Raw genomic sequence first — 22385 nt, 5'->3', positions numbered from 1 at the left:
GGAACTTAAAGAGAAAAACCTGAGCCATATGCCAGTCCACTGTAAGTGGAACAGAAAAGCATGGATGACTTTAGAAATATTCTGGGATTGGTTTTACAACTGCTTCATCCAAGAAGTTGAATGCTATCTCCAAGGCAAAAACTTTGCCTTCAAAGTTTAATTAATTTTAAATAATGCTCCAGTTCATTGCCATAAAGAACTTGAAAATTCCCACTGCAACCTAGACATTCTTTTTATGGCCACAAACACATCTGTCATACAACCCTTCAATCAGGGCATGCTTAAAAGCTTTCAGGGTGCACAACATGAACGACCTTTATAGCAAGGCTTGTGAGGCTCTCAACACCAACAAGGAAACCACGATTTTGGACTACTGGAAACCAGTCACTGTATGCAATGTTATTGAGGCATCAAAGTCAGTGATGATAAAGATGGTGATGAAGGTCAGCCTAAGATTCCAAGAATTGTCCTCACAGCAGCAAAAATATCAAACTGAAATCCTGCCTTGGAAACATTTTCAATCACATGGAAGAATGTGACCCTATGCTCCAATGCAGCCTCAAATTTAAGCCCCTAACCTCCACTGCACTCCTTTATGCTGGGACACTGAGGTGGGGCTGGGCTCAGTGGCTCATGCCTGTAATCCCAACACTTTGGAGGCCGAGGAAGAAGGATCACTTGAGTCCAGGAGTTTGAGACCACCTGTGCAATACAGTGAGACCCCCATCTCTACAAAAAAACAAATTAGCTGGGCATTATGGCACATACCTGTGATCCCAGCTACTCGGGAGGCTCAGGTGGGAGGACTGCTTCAGCCTAGGAGGCAAGGCTGCAGTCAGCCGTGATCATTCCACTGTGCTCTAGCCTGGGCAACAGAGTGAGAACCTGTCTCAAAAAAGATAAAAACACTTTAGGCGAAAAGCCACACAAGGCTGATGCAATTTTTCATGCCAGTTCAGGAGGGAAAACTGCTGATGCTGTCAACAAGTGGCAAAAGTCAAACTCCTGAAGTAAAACTGCCAGATGTTGATAAGGCACCCTCAGAAATGCCTTCCTCTTCTGCAGAGTAAATTGCATCAACCTCTTCCTTAGTTTTTTGGGGGTAAGTCAAAGTCAAGCAGTTTAACCATACAGTGCACTGTCCCATCACACATCTTGCAGCTCCATCAAAAGTACAATTTTAATCTTTTTTTAATCTTTAATGTTTTTCCCCCAGGACTATCTTTATTGGCATGACTATACTGTATAGTATACGTGTTCACAGTACCATTTACTGTATGAGTACTGTACAGTTTACTGTGTTTATTGTACATGAATACTGTATATGTGTACTGTGTGTACATAATTAAGAGTTAAAGCAGTACAATAATATACTGAGTACATTACACAAACATGATATAATTAAAATATTTTTATTATAAAGAATAATTATAATTATTCAAGAAACACTGATAAGGTATCTTTAAACAAATAAACAAACAAATACCCATAGAAGAAGGTTATGTGTTGATTGGTTGATAAAAATGTTTGGATCAGAGGCTCACAGAAGCTAACCCTGTATTTCCCCTAGCAACAATCATTCAGCATTCACTAATTCAGTGTGCACAGAAAATTCACAGAACCTAACTACCACGAGTAACAATTCACTGCATATATAAATGTACGTGTGTACATGTGCACATATGTTAAGTATTTCATGACTCAAGCCTTTATATTTCTCACAAAGACACACTCCCTCAAGGGTAGAGATGACAGTTTTGGAACAATGAATACTTCTAATAAATGTTGGCAGAGCTGCCCTCAATGGTCCAACTCTCCTGGCTCTGGACTTAGAGATATATATATGTAAAACACACAAAGGGGATGAGACTTTTTCAATGTCTTATTCCCTCCTCCATCCCCCAACCCGCCAAATGACAAACTGTCATAAACAGGGAAACTGAAAACAAGTTATGCACATCTTTTTCTTTTATCTTCTAGATTGTTTCCTCCATCTCTCATTATTTAAAAATATGCTTGAGATGGATTTATAGTATTAATAAGAGGAAAGTTGTTCCTGACATTTTACCTAAATGCATGTTAACCACCAGCTCTCTCCCCTCGATTATTCTCAGGTACAGTGTAAGGCTCTAAACTGGGTCAATCTTTAATATAATTCTTTGGATGACAAGTGATTACCTGCCCTAAAAAGATTTCACAAGGACAATTATGTTTCTAGTTAGTATAAATTATCAGATACTAAGACATTTCTCTGGCCAAAATATTTCCCTCAATAGTTATATTCAGAAGGAAAGGTATGTCACCACTATGAGTTCACTAAAGACAAACACACTTGTAAAAGGCCTTCCTGTATCTTTTAAACTCTGGTATGAATCTTTCGATGGTGAGTGAACGATGAACTGTGGCTGAAGGTCTTTCCACATTCATTGCATTCAAAGGGTTTCTCTCCAGTGTGAGTTCTCATGTGCTGAGTTAAAGCAAAGTTGTCACAGAAGGCTTTCTCACATTCTTTACATTCAAAGGGTTTTTCTCCAGTGTGGATCCTATTATGCCGGACAAAATTTGCAGGTTGGGTAAAAGCCTTTCCACATTCTCTACAAACATAGGGCTTCTCTCCAGTGTGAATCCTCATGTGTCGAGTGAAGGAAGAGCTATAGTAAAAGGCTTTTGCACATTCTTTGCACTCCAAGAGTTTTTGTCCACTGTGGGTCCTATTATGTCGAATAAAAACAGAGTGGTGTGTAAAGGCCTTTCCACATTCACTGCACTCATAAGGCTTCTCACCAGTGTGAATCCTCATGTGTTGAATTAAGGAAGAGCTGTCACAAAAGGCCTTCCCACATTCTTTGCACTCAAAGGGCTTCTCTCCGGTATGGGTCCTCTTATGTCGGATGAAAGTGGAGCGATGAGTAAAGGCCTTTCCACATTCACTGCACTCATAGGGTTTCTCTCCAGTGTGAATCCTCATGTGCTGAGTGAAGGATGAGTTGAGGCAAAAGGCTTTTCCACATTCTTTACATAAAAATGGTTTTTCTCCCGTGTGGGTCATATTGTGCTGGATAAATGTGGAGCGGTGTGTGAAGGCCTTTCCACATTCACTGCACTCATAGAGTTTCTTTCCAGTATGAATCCTCATGTGTTGAGCAAATGAGGAGCTGTAGTAAAAAGCTTTCCCACATTCTTTGCATAAAAAGGGTTTTTCTTGAGTGTGAGTCATATTATGCTGGATAAAAGAAGAGCGGTGGGTGAATGCTTTGCCACATTCTTTGCACTTATAGGGCTTATCTCCAGTGTGAATACGCTGGTGCTCCGTGAGGTGAAACCTGCGTTTGAAGGCTTTCCCACACTCAATACACTTATATGGTTTTTCCCCAGTATGAAGCCTCATATGTCGAATGACATCAGCCATATAACGACAGGCTTTCCCACACTCATTGCACTCATAGGGCTTCACTCCAGCATGAATCTGTTGATGCCGAACAAGGGCCCACTTCTTGCTAAACCCTTTCCCACATTCCGTGCATGTGTAAGGGTTATTCCTTGCATCAGTCATGGGGTCTTTTCCTGGTCCTTGAGAGTCACGTTCATGGAGAGCATCTTGTGGAGTGACTCGTTCCTGTAAAACCCTTAAGCCCAGACTATCATCTGGCTCCAAATCATCATGTTTATAGCTCACCTTCCCAGGACATATCTCTTTGTGGGGGTTTGTTCCTGGCCTCAAGTTCCCTTCCTGAATTTCTATTAGCTTTTCCTCATCTCTAGCTTGCCCCAACCTGTAATCTCTTGAGGATCTCTGTGCCAGAAGTTCCTGGAAAGAGGATTCCTCAGAGAAGGCCAGCTGAGAAGCAGTAGGCTCTGTAGTCTTGGGTTTTGCTTTTTCACCTGAAGGAAATCCAGTATAAAAAAAACTGAACATTAGTGATGTCAACAGAACAAACACAATCACCACTTTAGCAGAAGAATGAAGGTGAAAACAGTGTCTTTGATGCCTACTGCATTTTTACATCTCTCAAAACCAGGCTTGCAATTTCTTTCCTAATTCTTGGACTCTTGAGATCTTTAAAAAGAAACCCAGAAGGAAAAACAAGGGCAGGGGACAGAGAATCTGGAATGGAGACTGCTCCTCATTCTCCCAAATGAGGGAGAGTGGGCAGACTAATAGTTACAATGTGTGTGATGAATGTGCTCTGACAGAGGCAGTCTCATGACACTATGACAATGTAGGGAAGGTACACTTAACATGGCCCAGATGACAGAGAGGGATCAGAGGATGTCTCGGATCACAGCACCAAGAAAAGGTGAGCTATGTGGGCTTTCTTTAAAAAGGAGAGTAGGAGATCCCAGACAGACGAATTAGGAGAGAAACTTCAGCAGATGAAAACAGAATGTACAAGGGCTGAAAGTCTTGAGAGAATGCTGATTGCTGAGTAATGTAAATGGGATGAGATGATGGAGATGAGGATGGAAAGGCAGGCAGAGACAGAGAAGAAACAGATTCTCAGGATTCTCGCCTGTGTAAAAGTGAGGAGGGTGAGAAGCAGCTAGATGATCATGAGTCCACAATGTCTGAATAAAGACTAAGTGAACATACACAAAATAGGTAAGATCTACATGAAGAAAATTATAAAACTTAACACACTAAAGAAGATCTATATGAAAAGAGATTAATCAATATAAAGTTGTCAGTTCTCCCTAAATTCAATTCTAAATTCAATACAACATCAGATAAAATCTCAATAGGGTTTTTCATAGATATTGACAAGCTGATTGTGGATAGAGACCAGTCAGCTGATATAAAGACCAGGATAACTCTGAAGAATAAAGCAGGGGCCTTACCCTATGAGGAATTAGTATTATGATGAAACTATATGCATTCAGGCAGTGTGATTAGGCATAAATATAAGACAAATGGTGAAAGCGAAAAATGAAATAGAGAACTCAGAAATGTATACATGTAACTTTGATATATGATAGAAGCAGCAGAGAAGGCCATTGGGAAAAGGAGGAACCATTCAATAAATGGATCTAGAAAAATTATTTGCCACATGAAGAAAAATGAAATAATATTCCTACCTCATACCACATACAGAATTACCTCCACAGTGATTAAGTTTCAACTATCAGAAGCTAAATATTAAACACATTTCGTATATAATAAAAATGAGTATCTTTTGAGAAAGATTTCCAGAACAAGATATAAAAGCATTAATCATAAATGGAAAGAGTAGTCAATTTGACTAGAGTAAATATAATAAACAAAAAAGCAAACAATCAGATAGGAAACTATAGACCTAAGAAAATGAGACAAAGAGGGGCTTCACAAGATGAAGAGAAGACCATGGCACCAGGAAGACAAAATCATCTTAAATCTGTATGCGCCAAACACTGGAGCCTCAAAATACATGAACCAAAAACTGAGTTGAAAGGAGAAATAAACTCACAATAATGGTTGGGAACTTCACTCTACCCCAAAATGAAAAATGAACATATTATGCACTGATATTTCACAGAAGACATACATTAACCAATCAACATAAGAAGTGTTCACCTTTCTTGGTAATAAGGGAAAAACAAATTAGGACCACAATGAGATGCCCCATTTTATACTCACTAGGTTGAAAAAACTAAAGGACCAGACAACATCAACTATTGAAGAGGATGTTGTTCTATGAAATCGTTCAGATAAGGCAAGGGAAGTGAAATGGGTATAACCATTTTAGGAAACAACAGAGCATTATCTAGCAAAATTCTGCTTTTGCTTATCTTATAATCCAGAAATGCCAGTCCAAGGAACTTTACTAAGAGAAATTCCTATAGATGTGCCTGAGGACACATATATATGAATTATGGCAGCATTGTTTGTGATAACAAAAAACAATAAGCAAACATTTTCAAGCTCTCCCTGAAAATGGATAAATACATTGTGTTATATTCATGCAATTGACTATAGCAGGAAAAAAAATGAGTGAACTACAGCTATATGCATCATGAATGTTAGTAACTTACTGTTGACTAAAGAGTGAAAATGCCAGAAGACAATATAAACCACAATACACTTTTTATAATGTTCAAAAAAAGCAAAATACACACACACAAGAATACAATGTAACAACCTTTTATTTTTTTGAGAAGGTTTATCAGTTTTAAATGGCATTATAAAAAGATATGTAGATATGTTAAATTTATTTTTCTGAGTTTTTATTGTGATAAAATATAAAATTTACCATTTTGAGATGAAACAGTCTTAAAAAGTAATGGGAAGACAAAGATAAAGTGGGCAAATATTTTAAATTACTCAAATTACCAAAACAGACAAGCAAAAACAGAATATCTGAATAGCCTATATTTATGAAAAAAACCTGAATCTTCCTACAGAATAAGCAATGGAATAACAAATCTTAAAGTGGCCATGTATGCAAGGAAGGCAGCATAGGAATGGGAAAGGAAAGAAACACAACAACAGATGCAGGAAGCAGGTAATGTTCTTGTACTTGGCAAAAGGTTTGTAGGTGTTCATTACAATCTTTTTAAAGGAAGATGAATAAATATATTAATAAAATACAATGAAAGAAAATAAAACAAAAAACCAGGATATGCATTGACTAATGATGACAATGTGTCATAAATCATTATTTATAATTTTTCTAATTCTGCACACCCAGGGCCAATTATGAAAGTCAGAGGGGAGCCAGGCGTGGTGGCTCATGCCTGTAATCCCAGCACTTTGGAAGGCCAAGACAGGCGGATCACTGAAGGTCGGGAGTTCAAGACCAACCTGGCCAACATGGTAAACCTCTTGTAAGAAATGAAGGCACTGAGGGAAGGCCATGTGAGCACAAAGTGAGAAGGCAGCTGTCTGCAAGCTGAGAAGACAGCTCTTATCAGAACCCAACAATGCTGGTACCCTGCCCTTAGACTTGCAGCCTCTAGACCTGAGAGAAAATACATTTCTGCTATATAAGCCACGCAGTCTATAGTATTTTATCACAGCAGCCGGAGCAGACTAAGATTCACTTTCCTCATCTGAAAAACTGGGATACTCTCAGTTCCTGCCTACAAGTTGTTAAGAGAAAAAGCATATAAAATGTTGATTTGTGGCTGGGTGTGGGGGCTCACCTGTTATCCCAGCACTTCGGGAGGCTGAGGCAGGAAGATCACTTGAGGCCAGGAGTTACCAGCCTGGCCAACACAGCAAAACCCTATCTCTACTAAAAATACAAACCAATCAGCCAGGTGTGGTGGTGCATGCCTGTAATCCCAGTTACTCAGGAGGCTGAGGCACGAGAATCACTTGAACCCAAGGAGGCAGAGGCTGCAGTGAGCCGAGATTGTGCCACTGCACACTAGCCTAGGCAACAGAGTGAGATCCTGTCTCAAAAAAAAAAAAACAAAAGCAAACAAAAGTTCATTTGTGTGACAAAGGGTAAATGTTCGGTAAACTGTAGACCACTGTCTATTATCATTATAGTTGAATTTAGCAATCAGGATGGCAACAGTGACCTGGGCAAGAACACTTTAAGTGCTGTGGTGCTGAGAAACACCACTACCAGGCGTCAAAGAGTAAAGGGAAAGACACCAACTGCTCAGGCGTACGTGGAACAATGAAGACTCTCATACGTGGCTGGTGGAAATGTGAAATGGTGCAGTTACTCTGAAACTGGTGGTTTCAATTAAAGCTAATCATATGCCCACACTTGATCTGGCCAGTCCACTTGTATGTATATTCCCAAAAGAAATATGGGTTTACATCCAACAAAAAATGCAATCAAGAATATTCATAAGAGTAGTCTTCATAATATTCCAAAAATGGAGACCAAGTCAAATGTCTATCAATAGGAAAATGGGTATATGTAGTCTATTCATTCAATGATGGTAATGAACTAACTCCAACTATATGCAAACACATCAATGAATCTGAGTCATAAAGATTAACAAAAGAAGTCAGGACAGAGTATGTACTGGGGGGTTCTATTTATATGCCTTCAAAACTAATGTATGGTGATATAGAGTGTAAACACTGGCTACTTTTATAGAAGGGGATACTGACAAAGAATGAGCACAAGGAGCCTGTTAAGTGCTGAAAACACTGTATTTCTTGAACTGTGAGGTGGTTTCTCTGACTTGTACATATATAAAATTTTATAGAAATGAAACTTTATGATTTGTACACTTATTATGTATAAATTGCACCTCAGTACAAAAATAAGGGAAAAAATAAAGGAAGGTCTTGTGTAGATGTCTCTTCAAAGAATGAGAAGACTTCTCCAAGACGCTTGGCTGTTCAGGTGAAATACAGTCAACAATATTTAGATGCTGCTGGAGACGTACGTAAGAGCACTAAAAAAAAAAAAGTTTCCCCCAGGTATCAGAAACATCATCATTTTTTTTAATGTTGAGTAGAGAGGGGATGAAAATATTGAAGAGGCAGGAAATAAGTGAAGAAGCATGTTCCCTGACGCAGCAAAGAGATTCATGTATGGCTTCTCATGATCCCCAAGTCATAGTGTTCACACTCTTTTGTAGTCCCCCTGTTAAAATGTTGGCAGGACCTCAATTTGCTTCTTAAGTATAGAATATGGCAAAGATGATGGAATGTACATGATAAAATATATGTAATTTTATAAGACTGGAACATCCGTCTTGCTGGAGTCTCACACAGTGGCTTGATTTGAAGAAGTGAGCTGACGGTGATGATGAGCTATGAGCTGCCTATGACAGGCCTGAGAGGACCCAGCTAAGCTGTGCCTGGACTCCTAATCCATAGGTGGGAGATAATAAATGAGTGATGTTTTCAGCTGCAGGGTTTGTGGTAACATTGTTACATATTACTAGTAGATGGCTAATACACCTGAGAAGGCAGAAAGTGTAATCTAGATTCTGCTGGAGAAATTAGCCATGGCCAGGATGATAACTCTTCCACAGAAGTGAGAAGGAAGCTGCAGGATAAGTCAGATGAACATGAATCAGTAAGTGTCAAAAAGCAAGAAAATCAAGTGTGTAGGCTTTATTCATAAAGTAGGTCAGATGCTCTGACATCAGTGGCAAGGGAGGCGGTGATACATGGAACATGTGAGTGGATGCAGATATAACACACAGGGCTGACCAGACGCACAGAGCACATGTGGGGAAAACAGTGAGGAATCTGGTAGCATTATGCGGGCAAGAGATAATCACTTGGCCTAGAGTACTAATGCTGGAGCTGATGGAAACTGGTGAAGGTGAGGATTCAGGAGACATGAGTGATGTAAAATGGCCAAGATTCGGGGATGGCTGGATATTGGGTATGAGGGAGATGGAGGTGTTGAGGGGTTGTCCACGTTTGTTTTTAGCCTTCTCCACTCATTGAAAGGGGCATTAGCTGAAAATGGGGTGATCATGAGGTCCTTTTGAGGCATGATGAGTGTGAGGTGCCTCTGAGACATTCAAGTGAAGATGTGGAATGGGGGAGAGGGGTGAAGGCTGGCTGAGCAGGCAAGAAGGACACTACAGGGTTGACGTGGTGAATCTGCAGTGTCACAAATCCACCTGCTTGATGGCTCTAGCTTCCTCTGGCAGCCCAGATGTGGAGACTGACAAAGGCAATCGTCACCTTGAGGTTTTAGAAGACAGGAGGGCCAGAAAACAACAGGGCTAGGGAGTGCTTCTGCGTATCTGATACACAAATGAAAGGATGGATGGATGGATCAATAAATGACAGGCTGGAGAAGGTGAAAAATGGTGGGATGCAGAGTGTAGTTTGAAATAGTAATCTGCAGGAAAAGAAAGGACTGTCTTCTGAATGCAGAAGAACATCTGAGCTACCACTATTCCTTATGACTAACACTACATGAATATTACTAATAGGTAACTTCTGTTGAGCCACTCTGGGTCAGGCAGTGTGCTAGGCAGTTTCCTGTTATGCAATCACATTCCCAAACAACCCAGTCATACAGAAACTATTATCACTATCTTTCAAATGTAGGCTAAGTTTATCAGATAAGTATATGTTCACTATACCCATAGGCTCTTCTCCTTGGGCATAAAAAAGCTAAACCACATTTCCCAGACTGATACAACATGCAGCCTAATACCCAGTTCTTGTGAATGAAATGTGAATGGAAGTGATGTGTGTGTGCAGGCGGAAGTGACTACTGCCTTTCTCTCCCATTCCTCTTGGCCAGGGCAACCTTAAAGCTGCATATTGACAACAGAATGCATGTGATCCACAAATAAATACAAGGTACACAGCTTTCCTGCTGACCCACATTGGGCTATGGCATGGATGAAAAAAACAAAACAAAACAAAACTTAATGTTAAGTCACCATGATTTTGGAGTTTATTTTTCAGAGAAGGTAATTAACTCAGCCTAACTTACATACCAAAGGCACAGTGACATCACACAACTTCTCCAGAGTCATGAGGCTAGTGAGTGGCAAATCATTAAAGCCTAGAATCTGTCTCCTAACTAACATATTCCAACCTGAATAAAGGCAAAGAGTGTGTGACAGGAGTGGGAAGACGGGGGACCATGGGGTCAAGGGCTCCATGACTGCTCAAGACCACAAAATAGCTGCCCATGGCATTTCAGACACAGTGATGCCTGGGTGGTCTGCAGGCTGCCCTGATACCCGCTGCCAGACTTTCAGTCACCAACCTGCGCAGGTGCTTTGGGAGAGGCCTCTCTTCACTGTCCACAGTTCCTGTCCATGTTCCAGTAGATAGATCAGCTCTGGTTTGGGAACAGGATGCCCTGTGCATGGAGAAACAAATGGAGTATGGTATATAGGTAAAGACAAAAAGAAGAGTCTGAGGTGTAAAGGAATATATACATTTAACATACTGCAATGAAACCCCAGAAAGGGCCCTCCCCTGCCTCACCAAAAGTATTCCCTAATTAACCTAAGTCAGTAGGATTCAACCACCCTGTGCATCACAACTACCTAGCAACACTCAGTTCCAAAAACAGAACAAATTAAACCAAATCTCTGAGCAGAAGGACTGAGTGCTGGTAGTTTTTAAAGCTCCCCAGGTGATTCTGGTGCCCATGATGTTTGAAAAACACAGGACTAAATCGCCTGATGAATGGCATCTATTGATAGTCAGTTGTGTGAGGCAGGCCAGTGACTGAAGCTGAACATGGAGGCCTACTGCCCCGCAAGGGTACTGGCCAGGGCCCTAGACCAAGGAGAGAAAGCAGACGGAGAACTGGGTTAGCATGGATTGGCATCGACCAAGCCAGGAGTCAGCAGCACCTCAGGGCTTCTCATTAGGTGAAGTAAGAAATTATTTTCAGGGTAAAACTGGCAGGAGGTGGTCTTCTTCCACATGCAGCCACACACATTTTGCCAACTGTGAAGGCTAAGACAGAAGACTCTGGAGAGAAGTCAATGACTGAGGCACCAGGACCCAGAAGCATCAACTGGAAAATCTTGTCCTGGCATGCATCCAGCTGTCACTTAGCAAATGTTCATCATAGGATTACACACATTTACATGCCACATGCACACTCAGCCAACGTTCTGCCATATGCCTGGCACTGAGCTGGGTGATGAGCAGCATTAAAGGGGAATGAGGCCTACCTTCATCTCTCTTAAGGAATCAAGCACCCTGCTCCCACAAGGATGCTGCTCATGTTGGTCCCTCCTTCTGGAATGCTGTTCCCCATACATCTCCTTTTGACAGCTAATCACAGTTATCAGAAAATAATACCACGTTTACTTCATCAATGACTCATCCCTTGTGGGGACACAGGGCTGGGAGAGCCCTGATGACGGTAACCATTTGAACATCTGGAAGAAGTGAGACCTTGGACCTCCATTCATTTCTACTCAGACCAACTTCTGGGCAAACTGGCCATTAAAGGTTTAGGTGGGAGAGCATTTGGTATTTATTAATTTGTTAAATGTAACAAACTCATGCAGAACACTTGCTATGTTTCCAGCTCTATTCTAAGCACTTTACGGATATTAGTTAACTTGCTGTGACAGGTTACTATAAAAATGGCAAAATCAAAATGATAACAGGTCCCAGCAAGTTCCTGCTGCCTGCTTGAGGCTAGGAGTTTGAGGCTACTCTTTCTTTGAGGCTACTCTTTGAGGCTAGGAGTTTGAGGCTACATGGGAGGGTAATGAGGTCTTACCCAGTGAGACCAGGAGCCTGCAGGTCTCCAGCATCACCTCCTGGTACAGGGTCCTCTGGGCCAGGTCCAGGTGCCCCCATTCCTCTCCAGTGAAGGTCACAACCACGTCTTCAAATGATACTAATGCCTAGGAAGTCAAACAGAGGTGACAGGTGGCTGTGGAGCTATTAGGTGAAATTACAGCCCATTTCTTGGTTACTTGCAAAGGGTCCAGAGACCCTGAACCACTAAGATCTCCTGAGAACCAATGAGCTCTGTGGAGGCAGATGGTGCTGCTGACAGAATACAAAGATGTGAGAGAGAAAAGCCTCCTATGTTGGAAACCATTGGAAAATGATACAAGACAATGATAATCCCATATGACTGTGAGGAGCAGACAGTAATGTCCTAGGACATTAGAAGAATGGGGAAAAATAAGAATTCAAACAATAATCACAGCAGCAGCAGCTGAGCCTCACTGGTCTGCACTGTTTGCCTGCACCTGAGGGCTTTACATGCTGTGTTCAAGCAACTAAAAGTCTCCAGGTCTGGAATCAGGCTCCTGAAGTTTAAATCCAGCCTCTTGAACCAACCCATGCCAGATGTGTGTGACCTTGGAGAAGTCTCTTAATTTCTTGGAGCCCCAATTTCCACATCAATACATTAATAGTTCCCACTTCACCAGACTGTTGTGAAAATTAATGAGAAAATGTTCATAAAGCAAACACTGCAGTGCCCAGCATGTGTTACAATGTGTGTTTGTGAATTTCAATAATCATCCTATAGCTGATGATGTAAATACCATCATCATCTCCATTTCACAATCAGCGAATTGAGGCTCAGAGTCAAGTCACTCAGAGTTGTATGTCTAATGAGCAGAAGCAGGATTTGAACCCACATCCCTCGGGTCCAGGATCTATGGGTATAACCCCTGTACTCCTCCAACACCACAGTGAATCCACAGTGACAAGGGCTAAAAATATTTCCTGTAATTTTTACAGTTAAAACAATTCAGCCACTCCTGAAAATATTTCCATAGATATGGAAGGAAGAGCAGAGCCTTCCTTTGCCTCATAGAAGAGGCACCTGAAGAGGTGCCAACTGCCTAGGGCTTGGGAGAGCTCAAACAAGGTTTCCCTACCCTCAGGCAGCTGGGACTTGCAGATTCCCTGGAATATCCCACAATGAGCACCAACCTGTTCTTTTTCTTCCTGAGCCACGGTTAACACATTTCCCTTAGGTATCAGGTAACACAAGTGGCCAAGGACAATGCAGGCTGTGGTTCTAAGAACCTGGGCAGCTGCCTTAAGCACCATGTCTGTCCTGGGTGAGAATGGGATGTCGGCATGATCATCAGATGATCACACAAGATACATGTCAGCAGGTGACAGGCCTTGGTGTCACTCTACGACTCCTCATGCCTCTGCCTTTGTCCATGCAGTTCCCTTTGCCGGGAAGGTTCCCCAAAGACCCCTTCATTCTAATGCCCACCTGCTAGAGAGAGACCTGCACCTTCCCCTTGCAAAGTGTACTTTAGCTGTCGCCCCCAGGGATCTCCAATCCACTGTGGGTGCAATATTGGTTAAAAATGTGAGCTTTTGGCTGGGCACGTTGGCTCATGCCAGTAAGTGCTTTGAGAGGCCAAAGTGGGAGGACTGTTTGAGTTCAGGAGTTTGAGGCCAGCCTGGGCAACACAGTGAGCCCGTCTCTGCAAAAAATAAAAAAATTAGCTGGGTGTGGTGGCACACACCGGTAATCCTAGCTACTCGGGAGGCTCAGTGGGGAGGATTGCTAGTGAGCTGTGATGGGGCCACTGCACTCCAGCCTAAGCAACAGAGCTAGACCCTCTTTCAAAATAAATAAATAAATAAATAAATAAATAAATAAATAAATAAAGTAGGCTTTTATGCTCGACATACTGGATTGTTTCTGTTACTTATGAGCTACGCAACCTTAGGTAGTTAGATCTGAGTCTCCGCTTCCTCTTCTGTAAAGAAAGGAAAATGAAAGAATTTTACTCTGAGAAGAAGGGCATTAAATAAGGTAATACACAGAAACTGCCTCTCAGCACATTATCAATGTGCTCAGTGAAGACCAGCTACTATTTGTTGCTGTTAGTATTTTTCCTATTTGCTCCTGTAGCACCCTAGGAGAGCTCAATGCAGCACACATCCAGGAGCAGCCTTGCAGAGATCTGGGGACAATGTGAGAGAGAAAAGTGTCCAATGAGCTTGGCATGTGCAAGAGAGATGGGAGGGGAGTGTCCTGGTGGATTGGGCAGTGACTTTGCAGCCATGGTGGGGTATGGGGTGGGGTTGGGTTAGATTAAATCTAAGTAGGATGGGAGCCCCAGAGGGTAGAATCTCACTCATTAATCACTTATCGACTAAGTGGTACAGGCCCAGAACTGAACAGTTTTGGGCCTGGGGATGGAAAACAGAACAGAAGCTCACATTCCGGGGTTGGGGGACAGATCCTCAGCAATAAACAATCAAGATAAAGTCAGAAAACTCTAGAAAACAACACAACAGTGAGAAGACCACAAAGACTGAGAGAGATTTTACATGATGCAACCAGGGAAGCCCTCTCTGAAGAGACCCTGGAACAAAGTTAGATTGAAGTTAGAGCAGGCCGGGTGAGGAAAAATGAATAGACAACTTCTGAAGGTGATCAGAGCTATGAGGAGTAAACAGTGTGACATGCTGGAGAGTAACTTGGGGCCTGTTATGTGCTCACATTCCAAAAGACATACATTCATGTACACTGTCATTAATGAATATTATACTGGATTTGCTTTTCAAATACAAGAGCATGTGTTAAACAGGGCACGGATTCAGGCGGCAAGCCAGATTCATTTGTAATAAACAGACGGCATCTGCAAAGATAAATCCAATGAGCTTCTTGTCTTCTAGCCTCCTGCCAAAAATGCTGCTCCCGCCTCACCTCTTGCCCTCGAGGCTCTCATTCCCTCTCCTAGCTTTTGGTAGGGCCAGACTTCCGCTGGAATGATCCCCTAAAACAACAGCAGGGCCTGGGGAGTCCTTCTTCAAACACGTCACCTAATGCTCTCCAAGCAATGAAAGATAGGACCCACGTCACAAGCGTACCCGCTCCAGTTCCCTCCACAGAGAAAATCATTCAGACTTGCATTTTAGACCCGAGCGAATGGAGGCCGAGGGCAGCGAGGCGACAGTTCAAGGTTAGAGCCAGAAACAGGGACCTCTCCTCACAACTCCTGTCCTGGATTCAGGACCCTGGGTAGGAAGAGATTACCCTTGCCCTCTCACCTCACCCTCTCCCGGGATCTCCACATCCTAGGGCATCAAAAGGGATAAGCGCAGAGTCCCGGCATCTCCCTTATTACAACGGATGGTGCGTGCAGGCGGTGAGCCGAGCTCGCGCGGACTGCGGAACCCTCCACTCACCAAGGCCGGCGCCGCCATGGGCCCAGGGGGCGGGGTGAGGCCGTGAGAGTCGGCGAGGAAGCCGGTCCTGCGGGCTCGGCCGACCCGGGCTCCGGCTCTGGGCTGCGAGGGACTTCAGTCCCCGCCGTCGTGTAAAATGCGCACAAGGTTCGCGGCGCCGCCTCTGCGCGCCATGGGGACACAGGGCTGTCGCCAAGGCCCCAGGAAGCGTTTTGCAGACGTTTGTGGGGGTGGGATCGCGGCTGACATAAAAGCGTGTAAGTGAGTCCTGTCCTCCTCACTGTCCGTCTCTGCTTGGTCTCGAAAAGTGGCCCCTGTCTGGCGTTCTAGCCAGTGTAGTATCAGTAAGTACACCACCCCTAACCGCGGCCGAAGACTGGACGCCGGAAGTCCCGCCCACACCGCTACGATAAACGCCCCTCCGCGCCTTCCGTCTACGGCTTGGGGCCGACTTCCGTCCCTTGTAGCACTGCCTTCTGGGTAATGTAGTTTGATGGAATACGGGTGGTACCTGGAGCGCACTTTCTGTTCTCCGTGACGCGGCTTCTCAAGGTTCCCAAGAAAGGGATTGGCTTCACCTTTCCTTAAGGGAGAGGCACACAGATTTCCGTGGAAATTATCTGAGGCAATGACCCACTCTCAAATGTCTCTACCAGGTGACTCACGCCTTGACTTTCCTCCCTGTGTATCCCTGCGCCAGCACTTCATCTTTCTGAGCCTTGAGATGGAGATTCCTAAGGAAAATGAAGATAATTATTTAATATGATAATATTAAAATTTCCCCTATCATAATTTTCAGATGACATCAGCATTACCTGGGAATTTGTTACAAATGCAAGTTCTCAGTCCCCATCCACTGAATCAGGTACTCTGGCGGGTGGGACCCAGCCCTCTGCTTAACTTGTCCAGGAAAAGTGGATGCTCCAAAACATTTGAGAACCAGACTCTTTAAATTCCAGTAAATAAATGAGACAAAGCCACCTGTTTGGTGGGAAGTAACTAATTGCTTAGCACTGGGCCTGGAACACACCAATAAGAACATAAGAGCTATTGCTGTCATTATTAATATTCTGTATTATTGGCAACATCATCACAATATACTGCTAGGGGAGGGTCCGAGATACTTCTTTGCAGACTCTGATATTTGTCAAAACATATAATACGTTGACTGATTCAACAGGAGCCTCATGAATACTGTTTAAATTTTTACGTAATATTTTGCACCATTTGGCGTATGCATCTTTTTAAAACGGTATATGCAGGAGGGTTTCCTAATGTACAGGTAGACCTATTGCCCAAGGGATACTTTCTTACATGATTCAAAACTTAGGATCACTAAGACTAACTACCTGCAGCCCTAAGGGAAGAGTGGAGTTCACATGGTTTCTAGTTTGTGATATAAGATGGCGTGTCACTGTTCATCTCTAATTCACAGCAACTAGGATCTGACCCCTCTCCTTCTGCCCCTCCAGCCCCCAGGGAAGCCAAAACCAGGCACAAACCAGACAGCCCAGCTTATGCCCAGCAACTCAGGGTCACCAGATCTTGTCTCATCAAGACACTTTCAGCCCACCACCCAAACCTGTAGCCCACATGAGGAGGGCAATAATCCTGGACACTGTGAAAAGTGAAAGCATTACGTCCAAAGAGGCATCCCCAGGATGGAGCAGAAATGAGAAAAACATAATGAAGACACAATTTTGCAATCACTTCTGCCCATATTCCATGGCCTACAACCCACTCAAATAGCTCCACATGTAAGAGACGCCAGGATGTGCTGTCCTCCAGAGCATCCAGAAAGAGATAATGGGACTGATAAGCCCTTGGCCATTTTCTAGTAAAATCCATTAATTTAGTCATCAGATTTCCATTCTATTATTTATCCTATACATTCTACACTCTCACATGCTTCTTAATGTGAGAAGCCAAAATCTCCATCCAGTCTCTGACCTCATCTAAATGTTAAGATCTCAGGCTGATATGTTATGCATCTAGTCCAGATTTTGGGTGGGGACACAGCCAAACCATATCATATTATGGGGCCTGCTGGGAGGTGACTAGATCATGAGGGTAGATTTCTCATGAATAATTTGGTGCCATCCCCTTGGTGCTATTTTTGAGATAATGAGTTTTCTCAAGATCTGACTGTTTAAAAGTGTGTGGCATCTTCCCCTCACTCTCTCTTGCTCCTGCTCTCACCATGTGATGTACTGGCTCCCCCTTTGCCTTGCACCATGATTGGAAGCTTCCTGAGGCCTCACCAGAAATTGAGCAGATGCTAGCGTTATGCTTCCTGTACAGCCTGCAGAACTGTGAGCCAAGTAAACCTCTTTTCTTTGTAAATTACCCAGTCTCAGGTATTCCCTCGTAAATTACCCAGTCTCAGGTTTTCCTTTACAGCAAAGCAAGAACAACCTAACACATTTACCAACTTATGAACGGATAAACAAAATGTGATACATCCTTATAACAGATTATTCAGCCATAAGAAAGGACTGCAGTGCTGATATATGATACAGCATGGAGGAACACTGAAAACATGTTAAGTGAAAAAAATCAGCTACAAAAAAATCACATAGTATATAATTCCTTGTATATGAAGTGTGCAGGATAGGCAACTCTATAGAGGTTGAAGGTAGATTAGTGGTTGCTTAGGGATGGTGGGTAGTGGTGGGACAGCAGATTGATATCTAAGGATATGGAGTTTCTTTGTGAAGTGATGAAATGTTTTAAAAATAACTGTGGGGGAATGGTTGCACATATATTTAAATATGTTAAAACCATCGAATTGTATATTTTAAATGTCTGATTTATATGGTAAGTGAATTATATCTCATGAAGCCTTTTTAAACAAAACAACACTGCTGTAACTTAGACCAAACCAAAGTTTGTGTCAAATCCTGCTATGTAATATTGGTTAAATTTTATAGTCTAAAATCTAAGCTTTATTTATGAGGATACTCACTTCATTGCTGAGGTGTGTCAACAAAACATATTAGTAAATTTATAGGAACAAAATATTAGACCTATTACTGTGAAAATACAAAACCTGGAAATAGGAAAATTTCTTTAAGAATTTTATTTAGAGTCAAGGGAAGTTATGAAACATATCAAGGAAATTAGTAGTTGCTAAATATTGAGTTAAAATGTTATACATTCCTTCTCAGTGATTACAGAAGACTTATATCAATGAAATTAGATTAAATATATATTTGGCTTCCTTCCTTCCTTCCTTCTTTTTCTTTCTTTCTTTCTTTCTCTTTCTTTCCTTTCTTTTCTTTCTTTCTTTCTTTCTCTCTCGCTCGCTCGCTCGCTCTCTTTCTTTCCTTTCTTCCTTTCCTTTCCTTTCCTTCCCTCTGTGGCCCAGGCTGGAGTATAGTCGGCTCGCTGCAGACTCCCTGCCTCCGGCTCCGGTGATTCTCCTGCCCCGGCCTGCGGGCTGCCTGGGATTGCCGGCGCGCGCCACCACCCCTCCCTGGTTATTCTCCTTACGCTGGAGGCGCGGTTTCGCCATGTCGGCCAGGCTGCTCTCCAGCTCCTGACCTCGAGTGGTCTGCCCGCCTCGGCCTCCCCAGGTGCTGGGACTGCAGACGGAGTCTCGCTCACTCGGTGCTCCGTGTTGCCCGGGCTGAATTGCGGTGGCGTGGTCCTGGCTCGCTGCAGCCTCCGCCTCCCAGCCGCCTGCCTTGGCCTCCCAGGGTGCTGGGATTGCAGCCTCTGCCCAGCGGCCGCCCCGTCTGGGAGATGGGGAGCGTCTCGGCCTGGCCGCCGATCGTCCGGGTTGTGAGGAGCCCCTCTGCCCGGCCGCCCCGTCTGGGAGGTGAGGAGCGCCTCTGCCCGGCCGCCCCGTCTGGGAAGTGAGGAGCGCCTCTGCCCGGCCGCCCCGTCTGGGAAGTGAGGAGCGCCTCTGCCCGGCCACCCGGTCTGGGAAGAAGTGAGGAGCGCCTCTGTCCGGCCGGCCATCTTCTGGGAAGTGAGGAGCGCCTCTGCCCGGCCGCCCCGTCCAGGAAGTGAGGAGCGCCTCTGCCTGGCCGCCCCGTCCGGGAAGTGAGGAGCCCCTCTGCCCGGCCGCCACCCCATCTAGGAAGTGAGGAGCGTCTCTGCCCGGCCGCCCATCGTCTAGGAAGTGAGGAGCACCTCTGCCTGGCCGCCGCGTCTGGGAGGTCTACCACGGAGGCCAGAAGCAATGTGGGGGCTGGACGTGGTGGCTCACACCTGTAGTCCCAGTACTCTGGGAGGCCGAGGTGGGTTGATCACTTGAGGCTAGGAGTTCCAGACCAGCCTGGCCAACATGGCGAAACATATGAAAAATACAGCAGACAAACCAACCAATCAACCCAGCGACAACAAAACAGGTCTACCCTGGAGTCATACTCTAATTTTTTCTATTTTCCTCCCTTTCTGATCCTTTATCCCACTTTCTTTTTCTTCCTCTTCCTTCTCCTTCTTCCTTGTCAAATAGAGGATTGAGTTATTATCATTGATCCATACAAAGTCCCTCTCTCATTTATTTTCTTTAATTCCCACCCCCCATTTCTATTCCCCATCTTCCCATGTGCAACCTTCCTAATATATTTGATATGCATCTTTTTGTTTGTATGTATTTTTAGAAAATGTTTATTGTTTTGTATGCAAAAAAATTAATTAAAATGACCAAAGAATTAAAAAAATAGATTAAATATATATTTGAAAGGTAAACGTCCAAAGCAGAATAAATTTATCATTTTGTATTCTAAGTAGTAGAATTTCTTTGTTGCATTTACTTTCAATCAACAAAATAGGTAAGTGCTCTATTGCTACTACTTTGATTTATTTCAAAACCGCTTTGTACAATGTACAAAATGTAAATGTAACTTTAATGTAAATTGTTTTTATGTAAATTGTGACTCTTAAAATATTTGGGCAGACAAGTTGTGTGAGATGGGCTTTAGGCAATTATGCAATCCTAACTCATAGTTCATACAGAATTCATATATTTTATTTACACATATTCACTTCACACAAGACTAGGGCTAAATTTAAGTTAACGGGTTTGATTATTATTTTCCCACATTAAATAACAACCCTATGTATATACACCTCAGGGATATTCCCAGAATTTTAAACATGAGCTTGATATTCTTCAGCTCTTGAATCAAACAAAAATGTTCTGGAGTTTTATAACCCAATTAGCAAGGCAGAGGCTGTTTCTATTGAATAATTCACTGCTATTCCTGTGATTCTAATAAACGATTGCAAAAATAGGAAATTACAACTAACCAAATTCCTCAGATTATTAGTAGGATAATTTATAGCTGTTTGTAATTATCATATTTACACATTCATCCTATTCTACCAAACAAAACAACCCCCACCTAGACCTAATATCTTTTACAAAAGTTAACTCAAAGTGGATCACAGACCAAAGTATAAAATATAAAACTGATACAGGGCAGGTGAGCCCCAAAGTGGGGCTCAGCCTGTGAGGGTTCTTGGCTTCACCCAGGAAAGGATTCAAGGGCAAGCTGGTGGTAGAAGAAAACAGCTTTTTTGAAGAGGCAGTGTTACAGCTCTGTGACTGCCTCTGCAGAGCAGGGCTACCCCATAGGCAGAGAGTAGCAGCTTAGGGCAGTTTTTTTTTTTTTTTTTTTTTTTTTTGAGACGGAGTCTCGCTCTGTCACCCAGGCTGGAGTGCAGTGGCGCAATCTCGGCTCACTGCAAGCTCTGCCTCCCGGGTTCACGCCATTCTCCTGTCTCAGCCTCTCCGAGTAGCTGGGACTACAGGCGCCCACCACCACGCCCGGCTAATTTTTTGTATTTTTAGTAGAGACGGGGTTTCACCGTGGTTTCGATCTCCTGACCTCGTGATCCGCCCGCCTCGGCCTCCCAAAGTGCTGGGATTACAAGCGTGAGCCACCGCGCCCGGCCGCTTAGGGCAGTTTTGCAGTCATATTTATACCCATTTTTAATTACGTGCAGATTAAGGGGTGGTTTATGCAGAAATTTCTATGGAAGGGGTAGTAACTTTTGGGTCATGGGGTTACTGCCATGGAAAGGGGTAGTAACACCCAGGTGTTGCCATGGCAATGGTAAACTGACATGGCATACTAGTGGGTGTGTCTTACGGAAAGTTACTTTCACCTCATCCCTGTTTTAGGTAGTCCTCAATTTGGTCCAATGTCTGACCATGCCTCTGGAGTTGAGTCTTGCCTCCTATCTTAAAATGATAAGAGCATTATGAGGAAATTGTCAGGCCCAAGGGTGAGGTGAAGAATTCTTAGATATGATACCAAAAGGGACACAAAGGGGACAAAACATGATCAATTTAAAAAATATTTGCTCTGGATATATATAAAATGGATATATATAAAATATATATACATACTGGATACATATAAAATGAAATATTATTCAGCTTTTAAAAAATGAGGAAATCCTGCCATGTGCAACATATGGATGAACCCAGAGAGCATTATGCTAAGTTAAATGAGCCAGTCACAGAAGAACAAATATTGTATGATCCCACTTATATGAGGTATCAAAAAAAGTCAAATTCACAGAGGCAGAGAGCAAAATGGTGGGCACCAGGTCTGGGAGGAGGATAAGTGGGGAGATATTGAACAGGTACAAAGTTTCGGTATGCAAAGTGAATATGTTCTAGAGAGCTGCTGAACAACACAGTGCCTGTAGTTAACAGTATTGTATTGTATACTTACAAATTTGATAAGAGAGCAGATGTCAAGTTAAGTGTTCTTACTACAAAAAGAGGTGGGGAGGGGAGAGGTAGGAGGAAACCTTTGGAGATGATGGATGTGTTTATTACCTTGGTTATAGTGATGGTTTCACAGGTATACTACACATATGTTCTAACCAACCAAGTTGT

General features: G+C 43.1%; 1 protein-coding gene across 1 annotated transcript; it reads right to left on the bottom strand.

The window, feature by feature from the left end:
- Positions 1–1396: 1396 nt before the first annotated feature.
- Positions 1397–15914, bottom strand: ZNF599 (zinc finger protein 599). Its single transcript, XM_003280004.4, has 4 exons — positions 15524–15914; positions 12120–12246; positions 10635–10730; positions 1397–3882 (listed from the first exon to the last, which is right to left on the bottom strand). Exons 1-4 carry the CDS (start codon positions 15539–15541, stop codon positions 2357–2359), a joined length of 1767 nt encoding a protein of 588 aa, XP_003280052.2. The 5' UTR covers positions 15542–15914; the 3' UTR covers positions 1397–2356.
- Positions 15915–22385: the final 6471 nt, after the last annotated feature.

The sequence above is a fragment of the Nomascus leucogenys genome, chromosome 10 (genome assembly GCF_006542625.1).
Source record: "Nomascus leucogenys isolate Asia chromosome 10, Asia_NLE_v1, whole genome shotgun sequence".
Lineage (NCBI taxonomy): Eukaryota > Metazoa > Chordata > Mammalia > Primates > Hylobatidae > Nomascus > Nomascus leucogenys.
The sequence above is the reverse complement of the archived record's forward strand: the minus strand, read 5'-3'. Positions and strand labels throughout refer to the sequence as shown.

Excerpts from the sequence above, each read along its gene's own strand:
- ZNF599 (XM_003280004.4), bottom strand. Across the intron at positions 10,731-12,119 it reads CAGGCTCCTGGTCTCACTGG|GGCATCCTGTTCCCAAACCA; the intron begins GTAAGACCTCAT and ends CTCCATGCACAG. Across the intron at positions 3,883-10,634 it reads CTCCCAAAGCACCTGCGCAG|GTGAAAAAGCAAAACCCAAG; the intron begins GTTGGTGACTGA and ends GATTTCCTTCAG.